General features: G+C 45.5%; 1 protein-coding gene across 1 annotated transcript in view; it reads right to left on the bottom strand.

Moving 5' to 3' along the window:
• Positions 1-2,217: 2,217 nt before the first annotated feature.
• The window catches only part of RUBCNL (rubicon like autophagy enhancer), a 37,938-nt gene continuing 14,177 nt past the window's right edge, over positions 2,218-25,978 (bottom strand). The window contains exons 3-14 of the mRNA XM_060128940.1: positions 22,713-22,795; positions 22,045-22,255; positions 18,028-18,129; positions 17,512-17,572; positions 16,563-16,692; positions 14,494-14,639; positions 12,946-13,010; positions 7,571-7,809; positions 6,439-6,500; positions 4,697-4,850; positions 3,632-3,722; positions 2,218-2,471 (exon numbers count right to left, since the gene is read on the bottom strand). Of these exons, the coding sequence (XP_059984923.1) occupies positions 2,350-2,471; positions 3,632-3,722; positions 4,697-4,850; positions 6,439-6,500; positions 7,571-7,809; positions 12,946-13,010; positions 14,494-14,639; positions 16,563-16,692; positions 17,512-17,572; positions 18,028-18,129; positions 22,045-22,255; positions 22,713-22,795 (1,466 nt within the window). The 3' untranslated portion in view covers positions 2,218-2,349. The remainder of the gene's footprint in view (positions 2,472-3,631; positions 3,723-4,696; positions 4,851-6,438; positions 6,501-7,570; positions 7,810-12,945; positions 13,011-14,493; positions 14,640-16,562; positions 16,693-17,511; positions 17,573-18,027; positions 18,130-22,044; positions 22,256-22,712; positions 22,796-25,978) is intronic.

Below are 25,978 nucleotides of genomic sequence, written 5' to 3'. Positions count from 1 at the left end.
TCAAACCTGTAGACTGGTGATTTAAATGGCCTCATTCTTCCTCAAAATAAAAAACCAAAAGCATCACTTCCTGGTAGCTCCTGTGCACTCTTCCTCAACATCAAAAATGTGTCTCACACCCATACACACATGCACACACACACACACACACACACTCACCAGTGCCTTACAGACCTGTCAGCCTGAACACAAAGCCCTTCAAACAATGCATAAGCACAGCAACTCCCTCAAATCAACGCAAGGGAAGAATGTGAGAAAATACTCAGCCAATGCCACCAGCTGAGGCTTGACCAGCACTTAGAAGTTAAAGTGGTTTTTTTTTGTATAATCTAAGAAAGATGCCACGGAAGAAGTGGGAGTTGGAACATGGCCTTTGGAGGCAGGCAGCATGCATAACTTGTGGGAACCTAGGTAAGTTACTTCTCTTCTCTAAGCCTCAGTGCCCTTACCTGTAAAATGGAGATATTGACGTGAACCTCGTAGGACTGTTATAAGGAATATCAACATGCCCCTCGGATCCTAGATTCCTAAGACAGAATATAAGCTATGGGTAAAAATGAAACAGTGTCTTAAATTTCATCTCATTTATCTTATCCTATGTGCCTGAATTTCTATTTAGAAGAGACCTAGCTTGGACTTCCCCAGTACCCAGGGGTTAAGACTCCCCGCTCCCAATGCAGGGGGGGCCGGGTTTGATGCCTGTCGGGGAACTAGATCCCGCATGCATGCTACAACTAAGAGCCCGCATGCCACAACTAAAGACCCCAGATGTGGCAACAAAGATCCCACGTGCTGCAACTAAGACCCAGCACAGCCTAATTAATTAATTAAAACACACTGAGATTTTTTTTTAATTAAAAAAATAAAATAAAAGAGACCTAGCTTAAATAATGAATGGGGGCACAGCTCCAGCAGAGGCATCTGGGACGGGAAAACAATTGATAGGATGAGCAGACGCCAGATTTATAGTAGACACTCATTGCTTGCAAGTACTCAATATCATCCCACTGAATGAAACACACACACACACACACACACACACACACACACCACTGGATGAGGTGAGGGAACGACCTGTCGCACTTTATTGCTTGCCTGTGCTGTTTGACAAGTTCATTCTGAGTAGGTTTACTTAGGGCATGAGAATCCTGGGGACACGACACCACGTTCCAGACTAAAGATGTGCCGAGAAGGGACCCAGCCCCAGGGCCCTTTCTCAAGCAGGAGAAAGTATATAGGAGGTGGAAGAAAAGCATGTAAATATAAGAAATATTAGGAAAAAGAAATTTATAAAGGTTTAGGATTCACTTAACCTTGTTAATGGAATGTCTATGATTCTAAAGTTATTACTATAATCACATTGTGTTCATTAACAGCATTTCCCCACAGCATATTTAAGTCTTCAAATATCTTATGGTCAATTTTATGTCTATGAGACAAAACACTGAAAGTTCAACCCACCCATGCGTCCCTTGACTTTGTGGAACAAAGGTAACAAATACAGGTTTGACTTGTGCCACCTGAAAGAGCGCCATCTAGAGGCAACTACTTCAAACGGCACCTGCGTACACCGCTAAGCATAAACTCATCTTGACACAGATGTAACTGCAAAAGTAATACGTACCTTCTGTACAAACCCCGGAATAAGTAAATCTGTAAGACTGATACAATTACAAAATGGAATTTAAGTTGGAAAAAAATGCCTGAGCAAACAGATTTTTGGTTGCCTTTTTGTTCCTTGGAAGTACCAATCCCTTTCACAAAACAAGCTTCACGGGAAGAGGAACTGAGTCATTTGCCTTGTCAGTTACAATTCATAAAAAATAGTCTCCACCATTAGCTAAATACAACTATTCAAATACAATTTAAGAAGTATCAAAAGAAAAAAACCTTTAAAAAAACAGTAGCAGCAAAAACATTGAACATCTGTAAACAAAATCACCAGTAACAGCCCTAGGCTTAATAACAAAGGATCTGCATTCTTGTAAAATATTAAATATATAAAATAAAGAGAATATTGGCCATCTTTTTTCTTAATAGACAATAGTCAATAATAAAACAATCTTGGGTTTCCCTGGTGGCGCAGTGGTTGGGAGTCCGCGTGCCGATGCAGGGGACGCGGGTTCGTGCCCCGGTCCGGGAAGATCCCACATGCCGCGGAGCGGCTGGGCCCGTGAGCCATGGCCGCTGCGCCTGCGCGTCCGGAGCCTGTGCTCCGCAACGGGAGAGGCCACAGCGGTGAGAGGCCCGCGTAACGCAAAAAGAAAAAAAATAAAATAAAATAATAAAACAATCTTATCAATAGGAGACGTGATCATAACAAGTGTTTCACAGTCTTTCTCACGACAGTCAAGGGCATGACGTCGCCACAGAGGGCAAACTTTCCAAAAGTCTTCTCCTCGCTGCGATCCTCGCACACCGGGGGCACTCGGAGGCCTGGAAGCACTGCTTGTGAAAGCAAGCCCTGCACGCTGCAAGCAAGGAGGACAGCCGTCAGCTGACAGGTAGCTGGTTTTCTCAAATATGTACAGACGCTCATCCCATCCCGGGGAGAGAGGGGATCTGAACCCAGAAACCAGAGTCTTCCAAAGTCAGGCAGGTTGAAACTCAGAGGGACTGTAAAGTCCCCAGTAGGTCACGAGGGCCAGTAGAACATGAGGCTCAGAGAGCTTGATGTCGCGGATGCTGCAGCGCCTCCCAGATCTGTCCAAAGACCGCCCCCCAGGGTGCTAAGAGTGCATCACCACATCAATGGCTGATGGCTCAGAAGGAAGCATCCCTTCTCTGGAAATGGCTTGATCAAGGTCATGCCCCCTCACTGGCCCCAGCCCGCATCTAGTGACTGGTCAATACGACGTTTAAAGGCCTGGCTGGCTCTCTTGTCTCCAGTTTGGCAAAATGCCGCAAAACCATCCCAGCTCCCCTGAGATGCACTGAGTCTTCATGGCAACCCCACCACAGTTCAACTTCTCCCTCTGCCCAACCCTGCTGCCTTCATACTCTCGCAGGTGTTGAACCTGAGAAGTGCCCTAGTGAACTTGGGATTGACTGTGATTCAATTACAAAACAGGGGGGCAGCTGGGGCTTCCCTGGTGGCGCAGTGGTTGAGAGTCCACCTGCCAAGGCAGGGGACGCGGGTTCGTGCCCCGGTCCGGGAAGATCCCACGTGCCGCGGAGCGGCTGGGCCCGTGAGCCATGGCCGCTGAGCCTGCGCGTCCGGAGCCTGTGCTCCGCAACGGGAGAGGCCACAGCAGTGAGAGGCCCGCGTACCGCAAAAACAAAACAAAACAAAACAAAAAACAGGGGCAGCTGTAACTTGCCCTGATGTAGAAGAATTGGGGGACAGGCCAAACAGGGACCACCTCCTCTCGCCAAACCCTGTTCCATAAGACATCATCCTTTAGCTCTGCCCCACTCAAATTCTCCCCACTGTGCACCCAAACCTTTATTGGCTCCAATTCAACATAGAAGCACACACCAGCATTATTATACTTTAAAGAAATAACACAGTGCTTTAGTTATTAAGCTGTTTTTAAGCTAAAGTTAATTTTGTGCTTAAGTCATCAAACTTAACTTTGCGCTTAAGTTATTAAGCTACTATAAAGCTTAAGGTATTATCTCATTATGATACCTGAACATCTTCTACACGTTGCGGTCTGAAATGGGAAGATGACGGCTGTACTCCGGCAAAATTCACAAATGAAACCCTTTCCTTGACACAGCTGTAAGAATAGGAGTCAAAAAGTGAGAGTCCTCGTTGGTAATGTTTCTCCTGACGCAGAAGCTGAGTTACCACTTTCACAGAACTTTATAAACACCAGTTTTTTCCCCAGGTATTGAAATCTTTTATTCTAGCATCCCCCAGATTGACTGTGGAAGTAACAAGTTTCTGCATTTAAAACCTTTATATAAATTCGTGAATTGCAATTTTCATACAAGTCAAATGAAACATTCTGCATAGGACAAAAGATATGCCTAAGCAACATATCATATTTGCACAAGGCCACTGAATGTCGTGGATATATGTAACAATTAAAAAGCTTGTCTACGGCAGATGATGTAAAGATTTCAGTTTGGTATTCTATAAGCCAAGACTGTAAACTGCTCTTACTATACAAGAGGTCTAATGACATACAGAGTTCTGTAAACACCAATGTTTAAATGTCTATGATTCTAGCCTCTAGAAGGAACGGGATGCTATATCCTGCCACAATGGAAGAATCAGAACAATAAATGTGCATTTGTTTTGTCTGGAGAAATTGCACATCAGGGCAGTTTGAGGCACCAGAGAAAGATCATGATTTTAAATAGGTGTCCTTAAAGGATCTCATTTTGTTTCTGATAGCTCCCCTGCAACTTGTCAGGCTCTGAAGACACAGAGGTCCTGATCCACTGGATCCTGAGTCTACACAGCTGCATTTGGCACGTCAGGGCAGATGGGAGCCAAGGGAGGCCCCACACAGCACTGGGCGCCCAGACGACAAGTCGCTTGGCCCAGGCTTGCATCCCAGTAAGATGCTCTTGGTCTGGTACTTAACAGCTCTGAACCTCATTTTTTCTCATCTGCAAATAGTGTTGCTGGTACTTTCCTCAGGGTTTGTGAGGGTTAAACGAGGCAAGTGCAGAACAACCTGCCCAGGCCTGGCCACAGAAGGGACAGTTCAGGGATACACCCACCAGGGCAGACAAACCTCACCTCACAGCTGGCCACGTGCGCGAGGGAAACTTTCAGAATGTCCTTGAGCAAGGGCGCCAGCAGCCCTTTCTTGACCCGGACCAGGTCCTCCAGGGAGAACAGGTTAAGCTTATCAGTCAAGTGTCCTGGCACCTGTTCAAACTCCTTTAATGTGCTGCTGGAAAGGAAACCAAGGGGAGATCAAACCCGCCTGACACAGGCAAGGGCAGAAACAGGGGGGTGCTTTTTCCTGGCACTCACACTGAATAGTTTGAATTCAACTTTTAAAAAAATAGCCCCAGGAACAAGTTAACTTTCCTCTCCACTTTACATTTTGCCAATCTGCTTGGAAGCCAGGAAGTTAAAATTCCATAAACACCGAATTTCAAAAAGCTGAACAAGAAAAGTGTCTGGCAGCCTGCCCATGTGCACGTTGAGCAAAAGAAAACTGAAAATTTGTTTTTCCAGTCCTGAAAACGTGTACTGAGATAAAAATTACCACTTGATTCATTTCCACTAAATTTCAAGTCCATCAGTATCACTGAGTGATGCCTCAGGAGAGTTACTATGACTCCCAAACCACTGGTCCGGCACTGAGATTAAGATTCAGGCATCCAGTGCTTCCCTGGTGGCGCAGTGGTTGAGAGTCCGCCTGCCGATGCAGGGGACACGGGTTCGTGCCCCGGTCCGGGAAGATCCCACATGCCGTGGAGCAGCTGGGCCCGTGAGCCATGGCCGCTGAGCCTGCGTGTCCGGAGCCTGTGCTCCGCAACGGGAGAGGCCACAACAGTGAGAGGCCCGCATACTGCAAAAATCTCTGCTAAATTCATGCCTGTGCCTTTATGGACATAGCCTTCAGAAGTTCATCCTCAGGCTATACCTATGGACGTGGTCAGAGATTCAGCTAAAGCTTAGTGCTTTTTTTTTTTTAATAACAAAAGATATTTAAAATGTATGAGGTGTTCAGTAATAGGACAATACTTAATACCACATCATAGTACAGACTATTACACAGCCAATAAAAGTTGACATGCCTCTCTATCAGCATAGCAACACTAGTCACAATAAGCAAAAGAAAGCAACCCAAGAAGGGTGGATGGGTCCACAACAGGTGGAATATACATACAGTGCAGTGTCATTCAGCCTTACAAAGGAAGGACATCCTGACACAGGCCACAGCGTGGGGTGAAGCTTAAAGACATGATACTACGTGAAATAAACCAGTCACAAAATGACAAATACTGTTCGATTCCACTCATATGAGGTACTTGGAATAGTCAAAATCATAGAGGCAGAAAAGAGAAGGGTGGTTCCCATGGGCTGGGGGAATGGAGGCTGGGGAGATGGTGTTGAATGGGTACAGAGCTTCAGTTTTACAAGATGAAAAGAGTTCTGTGGTGATGGTTGGCCAGCAATGTGAACTTAACCCCTTAACTGGACACTTACAAAGGGTTAGGATGGTAAATTCTATGTTATGTGTATTTTATCGCAATTTAAAATAATGATAATAATAATAATAGCCCACTGGCTAGAGCTGTTTCATCCTTATACTGGTCCATTCTTCTTAACATTTTAAATTCCCTGCTAGTGAGTTAGAAGGCTTAGCAACACTCAAGAGGGGGTCCATATCCCCAAGGAGAGTCACAAGGTGACTGCTATGTACTGGAGGAGCTGGGCCTGGAGGCACAAAGGATCAGCAAGTGCGTGGGGTTATCAGACCTCCCATTCGCAGGCCCGCCCGCCCGCCCAGCCAGCAGTAGCACCTTTCAGCAAACCTGCAGGTCTTCAACAGCTTCCTGATGTGAAATAGCTGCTCCTGGATTTCCTGATGTGAGGAACCAAACAGGGGGAAAAGTAAGTGTGATAAAATAACACTGGAGGGTATATGTATACGTGTAGCTGATTCACTTTGTGATACAGCAGAAACTAACACACCATTGTAAAGCAATTCTACTCCATTAAAGATGTTAAAAAAAAAACACTGGAAAGGTACAAGTCAAAATTAAATGTTATTTCTAACCTTGAAATGCTACAACTCTAGAAAATAAGCTTTTGAAATTCACAGTCTTTATAGCAGGGGTTCGTTACTGAGTCCAGAGATCTACAGAGGGTCCAGGAGGGACCCAGGTCTCGGGGAACCTGAAGCTTATACAATGTTGGGGGCCTTCTTTAAGAAAAACACCAAACTATATACAAAAGGAGGAGGTCCTGCGTTTGAGACACCATGGATGAACCTGGAGGACATTATGCTAAGTGAGATAAACCAGACACAGAAAGACGAAAACTGCATGATCTCACTTATATGCGGAATCTAAAAAAGTCAGGTATATAAAAGCAGAGACTAGAAGGGTGGTTCCTAGGGAGAAAGAAGTAAGGGAAATGGGGAGATGCTGGTCCAGGGTACAGAGTTTCAGTTGCATAGGAAAAGTCTAGAGACCTCATGTATAGCATGATGACTACAGTTCACGAGACTATATTAAATACTGGAAATCTGCTGAGAGTAAATTTCAGGTGTTCTTACCACACACACCCAACAGGTAACTGTGTGGGGGGATGGATACGTTCATTAGCTTGACTAGCAATCATTTCACCACGTATACGTATACCAAATCGTCATGTTGTACCCCTTAAACACATACAATTTTTATTCAAAAGAGAATAAAATTCAAAAGCTAGGTATAAATGAAAACTACGCATAAATGTGAAATTTGGTTTGGGACCACGGAAAGTGCCCAAGCAGGCGAGGGTCTCTGAAGCGTAAACTCCATCCGCTGGATGGTAAATCCGCCCCTTTGAGGGTCTGTCTGGATGCCCTGAGCTGGGGGAGATGTCCATCTGCTGCCATAGGACCCTTTCAGCCACTGGACTCCCTTCCCCGGAAAGGCAGTTGCTCACCCTCACTCTGTCCAGCTCCTTGGCCTTCGTATACAGGCCGTGGCCCACGTGCAGCAAGTTGAAGATGGGCTGGTACCATATGCTATCCAGCAGCCGTTTGGAGAAATTGCTGACGTAGTACCTCCTGAAGTCCCACATCCTGAGGATACGGGCCGGGATGCACGACTCCGCGTACGAGTGGCAGCAGTCACAGAAATACTTGCCCAGGTATTCGCAGTACCGGAGCCGCTTCACAAATTCTGCGGGACACACGGAAGGATGAGCACTGATCACCTGACGCCGGAAACCCACCCTTGCCTGTCCCCACCTCCAATTCCCTCCCAAGGGCAAGACTCCGCTCGCTGTTTTCACGACGCTGAAGCCGTGCTGGGGAAGCTCCGGCAGACACGGGAGGCCTCGAGTCATGGCCGTTCATGAGCTTTGCTTTCGTGTAACAGATGTCGGGAAATAGAACCCTCCCGAAACACTCTAGGATTTGGAAGATGCGCCTTTTAAACTGACGTGTGGTCAAAAGAATATGAGATTCAGGGTCTGGGGATTTGGTGGGAGTCCAGTCTCAACCCCTTACTGGCAGGAAGACTCTTATAAGCCCGAATCTCTTCGGGCTAACGGTCCTGAAGCCACGAAAACAACTCAGAACTGGATTCCGTGATATCACACATACGAAACATGCTTTGGAAATGATAACGCACTCTACGTAGACTGTTAGGAAGTAGCACCCCAAAGAGTTCTTGAATAAATCGGTGAGGAAAAAAATAAAAACACGCACAAAGGCTGGGAATACATAGGAAGAGGAAACACAGCCAGTAAAGATGTAAAAAACACTCAGTCTCAGTAACAAAGACATGCATATAAAATGAGTGAAAACTTGGCTTTGACTCAGACTGTCACACATTTAAGAGATCCAGAGCTGGTGAGGTGCAGCGTGGTGGGCACTCACCCACAGGGCTGACAGGAGAGGCTGCCTTTTAGGACATTTCCGTGATACAGTTCAATTCTTAAACATGAGGCAGTCATCTTAATTCTGCAGCATTAGACAGAAATGCTAACTGGCACGTGTGGCAATAGAGAAAAGCGTTCATTACAGCACATTTATAATAGATGGGGGGGCGATCTAAATATCCATTAAGAAGCAACTGGTTAGATAAGCATGGCGCACTCAACAGTGAGATGCCCGGGGGTCTATGAAATACAGGGAAGAGTGTGGGCAGTGGCCGTGCAGGTATAGGTGTGTATTATGTGATCTGTATCTTGTTTTTAAAAATAACCACACACGGTCCAAAAAAGTGCCCACCAAAAAGCCATCACTGAATACTTCTAGAGGGTGGGGGAAAGAAAGGAGTTTTGCTCTTTGCACTTTTTAATTTGCTAAAATGAACATGCATTGCTTTTGGAGATATTGTTAATAAAACATATTGACAAACAATAAGTATAGAAATTAATGCAACCAATACCTGGGTGCCCACCACCCGGCTTAAGAAAGAAAATGGCAGTTCAGTTAAGCCTCCTACGCGCTCCTCCCTCAAGCCTAGGGTCTAAGATGAGCCGAGGTTGACGTTTATCGTTCATGAAGGAAGCTGATTTTTCTCCTTAAGGCACATCACAGCCTTCCTGTGCTTAGGAACACTGGACAGCATTTCAGCACTATGCTTGGGGGCCATTTTAAACAGCTGAAACCACCCCAAAATGCAAAAGTGTAAAAACACATGGCACTAAATAAACTGTGAAAAGGACTTGTTTACAGCATGAGAGCTGAAACAAGGAGGCAGAGCTGCCTTGTTCAATTTCAGCTGAGAGCAAGTGCACCGGGCAACTCACATTTCTGGCGATAAATTTTTCGGTGCTTTGCACATACCTGTGAATGCCGGTGCAAACACCGTGAGCACTGATTTTGGAGTCACAAGTAAATTTTAGGGAGAAGGCAAATTTGCAAATACGGAATTCGTGAGGGATGAGGGTCAACAGTAAGTACATATGTACACACGCTATTATCAAACTCTAAATTAACATATGACACTCCTCTAGGGTTGACAAATTATTTGTGAAGAACTTATTAAGTGCTTAATGATTCATGTCTGAGCTCTCAAATTTGAAACTTTGAAAAGTCTACTGTACTGTGTCTATTTCCCACCTTGGATTAGGATCTCTGATATGAAGAATAATGAGTATTATTTTGCGTATGATAGGGCCTCAACACGTTTTATATTAAACGGGAAAAACACAGGCGTATCCTGGCCCCTGAACTCTATTTTTCTGATCGAACTTAGCAAGATGTGAAGACAGAGGAGGACAGAAGGGGCCAGTGCATTTTCCTGTTAGAATGTATCTTTCTCTAACATCTAAAATCCTAACGTTTCAACATCCAGCCACTCATTCACCAAATTTCATTGAATGCATACTAAGCATTATACTATCAATACAGAATGAATTACGTCCATCTCTTTTGGTTTCCTCAGTCCTTGAATTAAAACAGAACAAAACAGAGCACGCTAAACCAGCGGTTCTCTGACCAGGAGTGATTTTCCCCCTAAGGGACATATGGAAATGTCTAGAGACAATTTTGGTTGTCACCACTGGGGAGCTGCTAGAGGCATCTAGGGATGCTGCCCAACTTCCTACAACTCACGGGGCAGTCTCCCCCATGCCCCTCACAACAACGCACAGCACAGTCTCTCCCACCCCATCCCCCACACATAACAGAGTCAGCAGCACTGAGGTTGAGAAACTCTGCTCTAAGCCACAGCTGTTCTCATCTCAGGAAAAGTCAGTGTCATAGAAAAAAAATAGGAGGGAAAAATTCTAGAACAGCACTGTCCAACAGAGCTTTCTGTGAGGACAGAAATGTTCTTGATCTGTGCTGTCCTGATACAGTCACTACTGGCCAGAGGTGGCTGCTAGGCACTTGAAATGTGACCCATGTGCTTGAGGAACTGGATTTTTAATTTTAATTAATTTTAATTTTCAGTAGCCACAGGGGCTAGTGGCTACCATACTGGACAGTTCAGTTCTAGAATAAAGCTGACTAAAGAGAAATAATGACGAAATGCAATGTATGAAACTTGGTGGACAAATTAGCTATAAACATCATCTTGAGGACCACGAATGAATCTGGACTAGTATTAGACAATATTAGAGAATCATTATTAATTTTCTTTGGTGGGATAACTGTTCATCATCCTTATTTTTAGGGCCTGCTAAAGGGTAAAATGCCATCCTTTCTGCTGCTTACGTTTCAAATGATTCAGTTTGTGTGAGATTGGAGGAGAGTAAGAAGACACGACAACTAAATTGAGGGTGGAATTCTGGATTGGACCCTGGAATGGAGAGCGGTCATTAGTGAAACCCAAATAAACACTGTAGGTTAGTTACTAGGATTGTATCAATGCTAGTGTATCAGTTTTAATAATTATACTATGATTATTATAAGGTGAAGGGTGGGTGAAGGGTATATGGGTTGTGCCTGTACTATTTTTGCAACTCCTCTGTAAGTCTAAAAATATCTCAAAATGAAAAGTTAAAATTATCCTAAGAACTATAGGAAGTTCGCGGGAAAAGTCCAAAATGATTTCCACGGTTGCTAACGCTCCTGCCGTCTGTGCTCTGCCTACCTCTGCGGCATGTTGTCTGATCTTGTTCCTACTCTCCAGTCATATAGGACTTCTTTGCAGTAGCCTTGGGCCCTTTACATATGGTGACCCCCCCCAACCCGTACACACACACACACACACACACACACACACACACACTCTCTCTCCCCCTCCCCCCTCCCCCTCCCCATCTCTCTCCTTTGGGGACAATCACTTCCTTATGAAACCTTTCACTCCCAGCCCCCCGAGCCCAGATTAAGTTCCCCGGCTGTAAATCCCATAGCACTCTTGCCTTTCTCTTTTGTCGCAGGCATCGCCCTGTTATTTACTTCGCTGACGACTTCCTGTCAGCAAGCATCATGAGGGAAGGATCATGCTATTATCAGTGGTGCAGGCCTACGTCCCCACATGTGAACAAACTCTGGGGAGTACTTTAAAAGTTGGTGGAATCATAGGCACGCATTCACACTTTCTGAGTCATGCATTCAATATTTACTGAGGCACCAGGATACAGTGGTTAACCAAGGAGACATGGTCCCCCCTAGACTAGCGGGGAAGAGGGTCATTCAGAGAAAATTAGTTACGACTGTGACGCATGGCAGGCATTACCATTCAGCATGGCAGAAGGAAGTTCGGATAGATTTCTGCTTTCTATTTTTATTTCTTGAGGTGGAGATGCTCAAAGTCTTTTTCCTTCCAAGATTGCCTATCAAAGGAACCCTTTCCCACAAAGCTCCTTCCCCAGCCTTCTCAGGTTAGACCTATGGATGCGTTCACAGCAAAACAAGTGATTCCCAGTCTCAAGAGAGCAACTCGCCTTTCTGACGGGGTGAAACCTAATTTTCTAGGCCCTGGGGCCACTCCCTGAAACCCTCTTAGAGGACTCTGGCTAGCTCCTGCATAAGCCATTCAGTCATTCAACAAATATCTTCTGAGTCCCAACTGTGTGCCAGGTACGCTTGTAGGAGCAATAGATAAAGCAATGGATAAAACAGACCACATATCTGTCCTCATGGAACTAGAGTCTTCTGACGGAGACAGGCAATAATAAGAAAAATCAGTAAAATAGGAAAGAATATTTTAGGGAGATAAGTGGTTGGATAAAAATTAGAAAGGAAGGGGAATATAAAGTGTGTATGTGTGTGTTTGTGGCCAGGAGGGTGGTGAGGTGGACGGTTTCGATAGGGTAGCCAGGGAAGATCTGTGAATGAAGATGGGACGGAAGGAAGAGAACCAGTCAGGAGGACGCTGTAGGGAGGGCATTCCAGGGAGAGAAGCACAAATGCAAATCCCTGAGTCAGGAGAGAGCCTGCCGCCTTCAAGGACCAACAGGGAGGCCTTGGGGCTGGAGCTCAATGCCCGACGGGGAGAAAGCTAGGAGATAAGAGTCGGAGAGGTAATGGGCAGTCACAGAGCCTTGTAGGTCACGGTGGCCTCTTCACGAAAGAGAGGGCAGCATTATGAAGCGCCTATAACTTCTCATCAAAGGCATCTCTGACAAAAACAATGCACCGCCCAACTCTGAGGTATAGAGGGATAAACAGGAAATATAAGAATTGGTTATTTGGGGGTGCTTTTTAACTTACAGTATTTAAAAATGCAAGGGTATGGATATGAAATTATGTAAATTTCATTCACATGCTTATGAATCAAACCATTGTTGAACAGAAGATTTGTTGCTGTGTAATTATTGCTTGTATGCATTTGAGAGAAAAATATACCCATACTTATGTTTTAAGAAAACAATGTTATCACCTAATAAGCAGGCAACCCATTATCCATACTTACTAGGCTCTATCGGAGTTCCACAGCCAGCACAGAAAAAATTTTGGGCTGCTACCATGAGATCCCTCCTGAGGGCAGAAAATGAAAAGAGTTACATTTCAGAAAAGGCCAAGGGGGCATTTTTCACTGATTGGAAGAGAAATTGACATCATCGTACTTATCTTGGCTTAATTTTATCATTTTTCATTTGGGAAAGAAATAGAATTATTCAGTAGAGATTAGAGAGTAGAGAGTAGAGATTTCTAGTTGAAATCTCTCGGTCTTTTAAAAGCCCCTGCTACCACCAAAGCAGAAGTCGGTATCACGAGTAACTATTCCACTGAGGGGTCCTTAGAGACGTCTCACTGGGCATACACAGGATTCTCTCTCCACGGAGAACTAGAGGCACGTAATACATGGGAGAAAGTTCAGGGGTATGAGACACCAAGAGATGATGCACTCGGGCAGTTTACAGATGGACCCAAAGACATTTAGATGAATGAGAGGTAATATAAGACAATGCTATCAAACATTTTTGGTGAAAGATAGTCTACTGAAGTGTTTGCTATTGAACTGTTAGTGTCACAGTTCCACATGGGATTTGGAAATATGGAGAAAGTTGTAAAATTTTAATACAGTTTAGGGTCAGCAAAAGTGGCCACGGTAAAAATACGTGGAACCCTACTCATGTGTGTTTGAGAGGACCCAGGGAGATCCCAGAGGAAAGACATCCCACACCAAGGGAAATGACCCCTCAACAAGGCTTGGAGAGGGGGCTCTTCTGTCCAAGCAGCCCCAGAGAACTTCCTGGCATTCTCTTGAAAGAAAAGAATAAAGTCAGTCTATAAGGCACCTCCACAGGGAAGGCAATGACCCTTACCAGTCCCTTTATAACACTGCAGTTTGTACACTGTATTAAATACCAACCAAGAGGAATGAAAAAAACTGTATTTCGTTACAATGTCCCTTTGTCTACAATGTCATCTAGTCTCAGAATAAACACGACTTTAAATTATTATAGATATTTATATACAATGTATTTATTTCCTTTTTTTTGCACCATCTTGGTTTTTTTGTCTTTTAGGATTTCGTTACTTCATAGAGAACAAAGATATTTTTATTTGCATTCTGTTATGTTTCTTAACTAGAGGTGCGCTTTTCAAGATTAAATTTTCCTTTAAAAAAAGTAATTCATTGATTTTTACTTCACATTGCACTGGAAAATAGTGGGCTAGTCTTAAAATTACTGTATGTAATTTTTAAAGCTCACTATTAGCCACTTAATATGAGCCTATTTACTTTTCAATTGTTATGTAATGTTCATAATTAAGGACACATAGTTAAATTCTCAAGTTGTCAAAACTTACAGAACCCAAAAGCCCATGATAAACAGGGTGCCAAGAAAAGCTAACTCAGAAAAATATGCCCAACTTTACTCTTCCTAAAACAAATTTTTCTTTGTCCCTTGGTATATTATTTTTTGCCTTCACCTATTTTCAGAACGAGTCACGTGGGACCCATCACAACTTGCTTTAACTGGACTGGAGGGTCCAAGCAGCAACCCAGACTTACTTGAGTGGTGGATGAACATTAAATATGATTTGAAACCTAGGGGGCGCCCAGTCTCCAGTCCCTCTGATCCTCGACTTCAATTTAATTTCCTGTACTACATCCGTGCTGGATTCAAAGTCTTTCTGGACACATTCTTCATTTACAACCTGCATAAATAACCCAGAAGAGGATTTAGGAGCAACAGGCAGATTTCAGGAACTGAAATAAAAGAACATTCAGGGCTTCCCTGGTGAGGCAGTGGTTGAGAGTCTGCCTGCCGATGCAGGGGACACGGGTTCGAGCCCCGGTCTGGGAAGATCCCGCATGCCGCGGAGCGGCTGGGCCCGTGAGCCATGGCCGCTGAGCCTGCGTGTCCGGAGCCTGTGCTCCGCAACGGGAGAGGCCACAATGGTGAGAGGCCCGCGTACCGCAAAAAAAAAAAAAACAAACAGAACATTCAAATGTGTTTGCAATATTAAAATTTACCTTGAGAAATGAAAACTGCTTTCATCTGAACTAAAGGACCTGGGCAGAGCCCTCCCTGTATTTAAAACCCTCTGCAGGAGAATTGCTTAAGACATCACGCAGCTGAGATCACTTTGCTTGGTATTTTCAGTTAGTTCTTTTGTTTCCAGACTTCAGATTGCTGTAAGTAGGTCAGTGTGACCTGGAATGCTTTCCTGCACAGCAGAACCTCACCCTGCTTAGTCAACAGGCTGACAAATGGTGCGGATCAGAATCCCCTGTTGTAGTCAGACTTTTCCAGAAGCAGCTCTGCAGACACTTCCCGGCTTATACAGGTGCAGAGGCACCTCTCCCAACCATTATACTTTCCTCTTAGCATCTAAAATCCAAACTCCTGAACTTAGCATCTATGCCCTCCATAGTTTGGTCACTTTTGAGCTTAATTTCCAAGGAAGATGAAGATTAACTGTCCCCAAAACACACCCAGCTACACACAAACACACGTTTTCCAACCACACCGAATCACTCTGCTCAAGAAACACACCATGTGGACTTCCCTGGTGGAGCAGCAGTTAAGAATCCGCCTGCCAATGTGGGGGACACAGGTTCAATGCCTGGTCCGGGAAGGTCCCACATGCCGCGGAGCAACTAATCCTGTGCGCCACAACTACTTAGCCTGCACTCTAGAGCCCGCGAGTCACAACTACTGAGCCCACGTGTCACAACTACTGAAGCCCGCGCGCCTAGAGCCTGTGCTCTGCAACAAGAGAAGCCACCGCAATGAGAAGCCCGCGCACCACAACGAAGAGTAGCCCCCGCTCACTGCAACTAGAGAAAAGCCCGCCAGAAGAAACAAAGACCCAATGCAGCCAAAGATAACTAAATTAATTAATTTTTAAAAATATTAAGAAAAAAAAGAAACACACCATGCAGACTTCCCTGGCGGTCCAGTGGTTAAGACTCTGAGCTTCCACTGCAGGGGGCGCAGGTTTGATCCCTGGTTGGGGAACTAAGATCTCGCATGCCCTGTGGCGTGGCCAAAAAAAAAAAAAAGGGAAACACACCCCGCACCTCCCTGTCACTTTTGCTCCAGCTGCCCTTTGCCAAGAGTGCCCTTCACGTGCCCCTACCTGCTACAGTTCTGCCTGGCCTGACGCTTACCTTGAATTCTGAGATCGCCTATCAGCCTTCCCAAGTTCCCCTGATGAAATGGAACACTGCCTTCCCTGCACTTCCAGAGTGCTTTTCTCCCACCCCGACTTTAGCCTCTGCCACAGAGTCCTCTGCCCCGGTGGGTGGCCTGCTCGGCGGGCAGTGTGGAAGGGAACCAGCCTGGGCTTTCAAACGAGGCAGCCTGGGGCTCGACTTCCGCCGCTCTACCACTGACCAGCCCCACTGAGGGTCTGGAACTAACACTTTAAAATAACAGTAGCATCTACCTAATAGGAGACTTGTGAGGATTAAAACATGAATTGCTGAGCACAGACCCTGGTGCATCACAAGCGCTCAATAAACATCAGATCCATCAGCACCCAGCAACAAAGACAGAAACATCTGATGTGAACAGCAGGCAAAATGAGAATTTAGGAACCTTTGATTCAAGGTCAACTTCTGTTGATACTTACTATGGAGCCAGCTGCGTTCAGGGAGCCTGCCAGCTGATAATTAACTTCTGACATCCAGCACTTCCTGAAGAGGTGGTACAACTCTTTGGCTATTAGCTCAGCCGAATTGAAGTTTGGCTCATAAACGACACTAAAATGGAAGAGATGCAAAAATGGAACACTATATTCACGACCGTATATTTTACGGTCTTGTGCTTCAGGTTTTCAACTCTCCTTCCTTCTCCAAAAACCAGAGGAGGTGTCATACAACAGACCATGCATCTTACCGTGACCACCGACGGTTATCTTACTCGACTCAATGCCTCCACGCTCAACAGGGCAGCTTGTGTTTTTTGAGGGTACCAAGGGGAGGGGTGGTGAAAAGAGCACCAGATGTAGAGTCAGAAGACCTGAGCGCAAGCCCTACCTCTGCTCTTTAACAGCACAGCGTCCTGAGGCACATCTCGTCCGAACCTCAGTTTCTGCATCCATAAAATGGGGTTTAAGAAAACCCGCCCATCCCACCCATGAGGATTAATGAGAATGTGTACAAGAGTCTTTGAAAGGGGCTTCCCTGGTGGCGCAGTGGTTGGGAGTCCACCTGCCGATGCAGGGGACACGGGTTCGTGCCCCGGTCCGGGAAGATCCCACATGCCGCGGAGCGGCTGGGCCCGTGAGCCATGGCCGCTGAGCCTGCGCGTCTGGAGCCTGTTGCTCCTCAACGGGAGAGGCCACAGCAGTGAGAGGCCCGCGTACCGCAAAAAAAAAAAAAAAAAAAAAAAAAAACACTTAAAAAAAAAAAGTATTTGAAACACTCTAAAAACACTGTAGGAACTTTAGTAGTGATGGCTTCATTTCTAAGCAGTAATCCTTGTTATTGGAACTGGCTGGATTGGGCCCAAGATGTCAGAGGCCTGGGGTCTACAGTGCCTCAGAGGTGATGGCCCGGGGGTCTGCGTGCAGATGATACCTCTTAGAGGAGCTGCAGGAACATCCATAGGTCTCTGTGGTATTGCTGAAATCTCCAAGTTCTGTGGGAAAATCAAGGAAAGGGTAGTGAGGTCTTTTAATCTGTTTCACCTCATCGTAGTCAAGTTATGAGAACACAGAAAGAGCTGCCTGCATCTGAGAAGGGACCGATTATTCAGCATCTCCATACTTCACATTCTTTTGTGTTTCTACTATGAGACTACAGCTAATGACCAAAGATGGGATTTCAAAATATGCCTATCTGAAATTTCATCAAAATATAACTGAGGCGCCAAACAGATATCGGACCATAACGAGCACCTGCTTTTGCATTCAAATCTACAAATGAGATGAGAGATTAATATCGAGACATCTTATTTTTTATATCAGGGACATTGTCTGATCTTGGGAGGAGCTTCTCTGAATGCCACGTAAGGTGGTACTGTGTGTGAAGAGCGCCAGCACGTATGTGGGGAGGAGGGTACCTAGGCACAGATCATGAGTTTCCGAATCTTACCTACGATAACGAATTCATCCAAGTCACATTTGCAGTCATCCTTCATCACATCACAGTAAGTAGGTGTTTCAACCACTGGGCTGACCTGTAACACAGCACAACCTAGAAGAAGAAAGGAAGGAGATTTCACCAACAAGAAGAAAAAGGACTGCCCAACCTGCAACACCCAGCTAAATCGAAATTGGGGAATGAAAGGGCTAGTTGATTTTTTTTTAATTTTAAAATTCAGCTGTAAGAATTAAAAAGTACAGGGAGCTCTTTTTGTGTTGTTCTTATATTTACATGATTAAGTGAAACAGACTGCTGAGTCTATTGGGGTCCACAGGAGTATTCTGCCTACTTTTATGTAAGTTTGAAAATGTCCATAATACAAAGTTTTACAAAATGAAAGGGGGGAAAAGCACTTTTTTCACAGTGAGGCGAAAAGTATAGGTGACAAACATTGTACTGGGTTGAACATGTCCCCCAAAATCATGTCTACCCAGAACCTGTGAATGTGACCTGATTTGGAAATAGGGTCATTGCATTGTAATCAAGTTAAGCTGAGGTCGTACTGGATCAGGGCAAGCCCTAGATCCAATACGACTGGTGTCATAAAAAGAGGGAGATGTGGACACAGACACAGATATTCGGAGAAAGAACATCCTGTGAAGATGGAGGCAGAGACTGGAGGGATGTGTCCTCACACCAAGGAACATCAAGGATCCCCAGCAACTGACAGAAGCCAGGAGACAGGCGTGGCCCAGAGCCTCTGGAAGGAACCAACCTTTCCAACAACTTCATGGCTGACGTCTGGCCTCCACGACTGTGAGAGGCTAAATTTCTGTTGTCTTACATCACCCAGTTTGTCATATTTGGCTACAGGAGTCCCAGGAAACGAATACAAACACGTTTATGCTTTTCTATCCCTAATACCAGTTTGGGGAATTATCCCAAGAATGTCATTAAACAGAGAAAAAAAGTGAAAGAGGAAGGTTTTGATCACCAAGGAGCTATCTGCAGTCCTTTTAAAGTGTTAAAATATTGAAAGCTACCTAAATGCCAAAGAATTGGGAAATGGTTTTGCAAATCATGCTATTACCTCAAGAAACACCCTCACTGAAAAATGTGATCATTGAAAAACCGTTCTAGCTGGGAGACAATCAGCTTCTCAGCTTGCTTTCCTCATGGGTTAAATGGGGACAATTTCACCCACCTCTGTGTTTCTCACACTCTTTCGATCATGGTCAGCAGTAACATACAATTTACATAGCAACCTAGTACAGGCGCAAAAATAGACTTAACTGATAAAGTTCCAGGAAGCATCACTCCCCCTATGTGAGGTGCATGCTGATACTGTCTAGTTTTTCGGGTTTTGTTTTTAATACTCTCTTGATCAACCTGCAATTTGTTGAACGCTTGCCTTACCTCATGGAGTAACCTCTATGACCATAAATGTCACAAGAGTGATAAAAGATAAATATTTTTATCTGTGTGGTAGAAATATTTTAAAATTTCATTTCACATTTTTAAAAAATTTCAGCTAAGGGCTTCCCTGGTGGCGCAGTGGTTGAGAGTCTGCCTGCCGATGCAGGGGACACGGGTTCGTGCCCCGGTCCGGGAAGATCCCACATGCCGCGGAGCGGCTGGGCCCGTGAGCCATGGCCGCTGAGCCTGCGCGTCCGGAGCCTGTGCTCCGCAATGGGAGAGGCCACAACGGTGAGAGGCCCGCGCACCGGAAAAACAAAAACAAAAACAAAATTTCAGCTAAGCATGAGCTTCCAGTCAACCATTCAACAAATATTTATAAAATATTTCAGGCCAGGCATATATTGAATGCAAATATAAGTAAGACAAATTCTAATCTCTCGAAGAGCTTAAGACCTCATGAGGGGGCTGAGACACCGACACACTTAACCACAAGAAAGCAAGGTGTATGTCGTGGGCCTTCAGAAGTTCAGAGGTCGGGGGAGCCATGCACATAGATAATCACAGAGCATCCTGGAGCACAGCTTGTGATTCATTTCCCATGAATGGTCCTCTGCCCTGTGACACAAATCAGGGAGCATGCCACAGAGCTCGTAGCGGGAGATTGCTTTTGAAGAATGGGAAGGAGGAAGGAACTAGTGTGCTGTTCCTGGGGAACCGGCAATCCAGGGGAGCCCAGGGAAGCAAAGGGAGGGAGGCAGGGGCTTATGAAAAATGTCTGCCAGCGAGTAGAACAGGCTAGTAAAACCGGAGCCCACGGTACAGCACAGGGAAGCAAATGGCGGGAGATGCCTGTTGGAGAGGCAGGGAGCAGGTGGACACCAAAGGCTGAAATCCCAGGGTAAAGTGTGGAACAAACTCAGCAGGCCATTTTAGAGGATTAGAAGCTGTGTTCTAGGAGAACAGATGTGTGTAGAATCAACGAGGGGAAAGAGGCTGAAAGTAAAGAGAGAAAATCAAAGACAGCAAACGTACACGGAGGACCTAGATGCAGCTGTTACAGAATGACTGGCCAGAGGCTGCTGTGATGGTCCAGGTGAAAGGTGGGACTGGGGCACAGGTGGCAGGATGTTGTATTACTGTTAAGTCAGGACTGATTTTTTCCCCTTGTAGAAACAGGACGGAGCATGGGCATGAGGAAGAAGAGGCACAGGTAGAGCCCCATGTACAGGAATACGAATCCCTTCTTTTCTCCCCACGGGTGGCCTCAAGGGGGACCATGGTCCATAGCACATTCCCCGGCTCCCCTGGCCACCGCTGGCTGACCAGTTGTGGACACCCCGTCAAAGCAGGCCCAGCCAGGTGCTGTTCCCTGGGAATGTGGACTTGGGGTCCTGAAAGGCTAGGTTGAGCTGTGAGACCCTGACTGAGCCATCAGGGGGACTGCCGAGCTGAAACCAGATGCTAGGGGGAGGGTAGAAGTCTAGCCGCAGGAAAAGGAGAAGGAAACAACTGCATGAAGAGAAGTAATGAGAAGCCACAAAACCCCAGAAAAGACAGATGCCAGAGCTGCCTCTCTACTGGTCAGTTCTGTACTGGCCACCACTGGGTTCGATGAGGATGCTTTGTAAACTTTTTATTAAAAAATCCCTGTAAATTTGAGCGAGGTAGTCTATTCGACATCTATTGATCGTGCACCTGCATTGTGCTACACACGGAGCTGGTGCCTCCCTCGTCACTGGAAGGTTCCTGATTAAGATGCTAAGTAAAGGCAGTCCCAGCGAAAAGGAGGCTTTAGTTTTCATTTTTTTTTTTTGAAAGGAGGGGGGTTGTAAGGGAGTGACAGATGACTAGCTTAGACAAGTTAAGTTAGTTACCTGCCCACCAGGTAAACGCGTTCAACAGCTCCCAGACTTGTGAAGCAAGCCCTTAGAAGAGAGGTGAAAGGCTGGGAAGAAACTGGGGAGAGATCAAGGGAGAAGGAATAATGGAAAAGCATTGCAGTGGATGGAATCTCCCAGGAAGTAAATACAGAGAAAGAATCTAGGACTGAAGCAGGACTCAGACTTAGGAAATGGGAAGAAAATGGTTAAGTCCTAACTTCAATTCTCAGCTTAGGTCCCCTCCGGTCCAGGAAGGCTCCCTGGATCCCAGAATAAAGAGAGATGCCCTGAGCCCGTGACTCGCCACGCTGGGCCCTTGCTTCTGTTAGCCCAGCGATCACGCATCCCTTTCTCAGCCTCTGCTCCGGCGTGACAGCTCCCTGGGGAAAGGAGCACATCCTGTTGCCTGCAGATTCCCAGCACCCAGCGCATCATGGGCTCCTTGATATTGGGATGAATGAAAGAGGTCTACGGGGGGTTGGGGGTGGGTGGGAAGGAAGCCTGTGTAAGAAGAGGGATGCTGAGTGACAAGACAGAGGAAGAGGGAAAGCAGGATGGCGCCCAAGAAGAAAGCACATCGATTTCGTAACTGAATGGAGCACAGTGACCAATCCCAAGCCAAGCGGCAGAAATGGTGGGCATTGCACAGGTTACTCCAGAAGCTTCAGACAGAGGGGATGCACGTGGCAAATACAGCAGGAAGCGTTCTCGTATTTGCCCCACTTGCCTTCAGAGCCACTGTCGGACGAAGTGGAAGAGCCGGATTCCTGCTTTATGTGGCTATAAAACATCCCTTCCAAGTCTGCCGGCTCATGCCCGAGCGACCCGCCGGCCTCTCCTGTACTCCAGGTCTCTGTGTGCTGTTGACTCAGAATACTACACTTCATATTCTCCATGACTGAGATAATCATATCTGCGATGTAAAAGTGGGCATTTTCCTGCAGGAGAAAAGATGATCAGTTAAAATTCTCACAAGCATAATCAACTTTTTTTCCACTGAGGGGGTATTAGATTGAAAAATCAAGAAGTTGTATGTAAGTGGAGTTAATGCGTAGACATATAAATGTTTATTTAACTGCGTTATCATAGGTCATTACCTCAAGTACAGCCCATATCTTCCAGAGACAGAAGATTTAGCCCACTGCAACCAAAAGATGACCCAAGTTGAATTTCTTGTGATATGAAACCCTAGACTGGTGGTGCCTCAGTGGGAGACATCATTCATCGATCATGGAAAACTTCCCAGCTGAGTGCACACACTACCACTCAAATGCTGAAATGAAACTTATTTGCCATGTCTCATCCAGTGAAGCTTCCAGACTGAAATCAGAACAGCACGTTCTAAGGGATTAACACTCTCGGTGGTGTTAAAAAGAAAAAAGAAGCTGTGTTCACCTTTTCTACATCCACAGGGAGCACGAATGCCTCTGGTGAGAAGGAATTTGAAGAAACGGTTCTCCCACCGACTTGAATAGCACCTGCCAATACAGCAAGTTATTAAAAATAGAGAAAAAGAAGTTCAAAGGTGATCTAAGAACAATTCTAGGGAGTGGCTTTTAAATGCTGTTTTAAAAATCAGCACAGGGTCTTCCCTGGTGGTCCAGTGGTAAAGAATCTGCCTTGCAACGCAGGGGCCGCAGGTTCGATCCCTGGTCGGGGAACTAAGACCCCACATGCTGTGGGGCAACTAAGTCCGAGCACCACAACTACTGAGCTCGCGCGCTTCAATGAGAGAGCCCGCGTGCCGCAAACTACGGGACCCACACGCCCTGGAGCCTGTGCACCACGCGCCACCACTAGAGAGAGAAAACCCACACGCCACAACTAGAGAGAAGCCCTCGCGCTACAACAAAGAGCCTGTGTACCGCAAGGAAAGATCCTGCATGCTGCAACTAAGACCCGATGCAGCCAAATAAATAAATAAATAAAATCAAAAATAAAATAAATAAATATAAAAAATAAAAATCAGCACAATTCTAGAATAAATTAGGACGACAGAAGAAGAAAGACCCTTCTGATGGTAGACCTTGCAGATGGCAGAGGGTCATCATTTCTGCAAGAAGCTTCTGGAGTAACTTGGGAGGAATCCTCAGAGAAGGATTCCCAGAGAGCCATGGGAATGGAGGAGACCAATGAGGAAAGAGGGTAGAAAGAGAAGAGGATCATGGAATCTACCTACAGGAGATGGAGGGTGAGAAGGAACAGTCTAGAAGCAGGGCCTTAAGAATTGTGGGATCATTCCTCCAACTCATTGCATTTGACCTAAAACTTCCTGTTTACAGAAACAAAACCTATCTGAAAAAGGTCAGCACTGCTTCTCTAAAACGTTCTTCCTCCAGTCAAAAACAAGAAGAAGCTGCAGAGGATAAATTCGGCTGACTCATCCATTCTGCGTCCTTATTAAGCCACTCCATTACTGGCAATGAACACCACCAAGACAAAAATGAGGCCTGTCGTGTGACATCTTATTGCAGCTTGTAAGGCAAAACATTTCTGTGAGAGCCATAAGCGCTGTTGTCCCAACCTGGTGAATCAGAACAAAATGCTACAGATGTTTTGAAGGCTTTACAGCTCTCGGGGTGGCAAACAGAGAGACAAGCAGAATCCCTCCAAGCCCTCTGCCTCGTCTTCAAGAACTCCACTGTTGCATGGAAAACTCTGGACCTCTTAGCTTCAAAAGCCATCTGGGGTGGGCAACCTTTTTCTGAAAAGGACTAGGTGGTAAATATTGTAGGATCTGAGAGCCACAGAGCATTCGTTGCAATTACTACTCAGTTCTGCCACTGTCCTGAGAAAACAACTACAGACAAAACAAACACAACTGTATTTGTAAAATCAGGAGTCTGGCAGGGTTTGGCTACAGGTCATAGTTTGGGGACCCTGAGGATAGAGGAAAAAGCGCAGAGAAAAATCAGACACTGGATTCCGGTTCCAGGCCCACCCCCGTTCACCAGCTATGCCTCTGCAGTAAAATTTCCTCATCCCTGGAATTGGGATAATTATTATTATTGGGATACTTACCTTATTAGGAAACTGAAGGAGATAAGGAATGTGAAACCACTTTGTAAACGTGTAGATCCTATGCAGACAAAAGGAATTGTTTCTTACAGCCCCAGGAAATGCTGACAGGCTCAGGCGTCTTTCCCTCCCAAATAATCTAAAAAAGGAAAACCCTGCTGCTTTCATTTGAGAGGCAGCAGATCCAGGAAAATCCCAGGCCTTGTGGCAAATGCCTGCACTCCCCACATCAAAGAAAGAAAGAACCGTCTCACTCGGGACTTCTTTTTCTTAAGCCCATGGAATGAATCCCCTTACCAAGTTTAAGAGATACTCTCAAAATACAGAGTGGTTTTGCAAGGTACTTAGATTGCTGGGAATCGCTGTTTTGGGACAAAGCGGCTGGGGTGCCTGTTTTCTTTCTTGGAGAAAGGATAACTTGAAATTGCAGAACCACTTCCTGTAGAGGAATAAAAAAATGATTTGGGGCAGGGGTACACTAGGCCCGCCAGGTCATCTTCCGTCACTTTATAAGCTGTCGTGGTGGTGGCCTGCGGGAGAGAGGCCTTTCAATTTTCTCTGTTTTTTCCTCACTCTCCCCTGAGACAACCTAGTAGGAAACTAATTTCTCACTTTTCAACCAGTGGATTTACAAGTCACTCTTTTCCTGAGAGCTAACCGGCCAGGTGAGCGAAAAGAGAAAAAAGGCCTATAATCAGACTATGCCATTTTGCTCAAATTTGGTTCTTAACTCAAAGCTAGCGCACTGAACCACTGTCCAAAATCTGCTCTTCTTAAAGTATTAATAATATGTTAAAGATTGTCACCATCTTTGACTTTTCAAAAGTTTCAATAGAACAAATAAACCCCGTATTTTAGGAAAGGGGGAGGATTGGTTCCTGCTAGCGAGAAATAAATACACACACACACACACACACACACACACACACACACACACACACACACACACATACAAAGGCAGGCAGCTTTTAAAACTGTTTTGAAAGAAAAAACTTCATTGACTATTTGAACTAGGATTCCAACAGAAATACATGTTAATGCAAAGTGTGAATATAGGGCTTCCCTGGTGGCGCAGTGGTTGAGAGTCCGCCTGCCGATGCAGGGGACACGGGTTCGTGTTCCGGTCTGGGAGGATCCCACATGCCGCAGAGCGGCTGGGCCCGTGAGCCATGGCCACTGAGCCTCCGTGTCCGGAGCCTGTGATCCGCAATGGGAGAGACCACAACAGTGAGAGGCCCGTGTACCACAAAAAAAAAAAGTGTGAATATAGCATAATGAATATTTTAAAATAAACTAAGCATGCCACACATTTTAACAAGAATTGCTAATTTATTGACTCTTGAGTGGCGTTTGGAATGGATTATCTCATTTTAGGAATTTCAGTATTTTAGGAATACGTGTGTCACCTCATAGCCCTGGTTTTAACAGGAAAAGGTTTTCTCCAGTTTGGAGGAATTGTGGTTACTGTGTTTAAGTCTTACTTTTTTTCTAGCCACACCCTGTCCAGGTAAATCTAACAGGGGAGGCGAGTTCCTCTCCTACCTCAGCACTGGTGTGAACCGGAGCCCACTCTGTCTGGACCACCTTCCATCACCACACTGAATGCAGAGCACTTCTGGCGCTCTCCTGCAGGGCACATACCT

Source organism: Lagenorhynchus albirostris, chromosome 18 (genome assembly GCF_949774975.1).
Source record: "Lagenorhynchus albirostris chromosome 18, mLagAlb1.1, whole genome shotgun sequence".
In the NCBI taxonomy this organism is placed as follows: Eukaryota; Metazoa; Chordata; class Mammalia; order Artiodactyla; family Delphinidae; genus Lagenorhynchus; species Lagenorhynchus albirostris.
The sequence above is the reverse complement of the archived record's forward strand: the minus strand, read 5'-3'. Positions and strand labels throughout refer to the sequence as shown.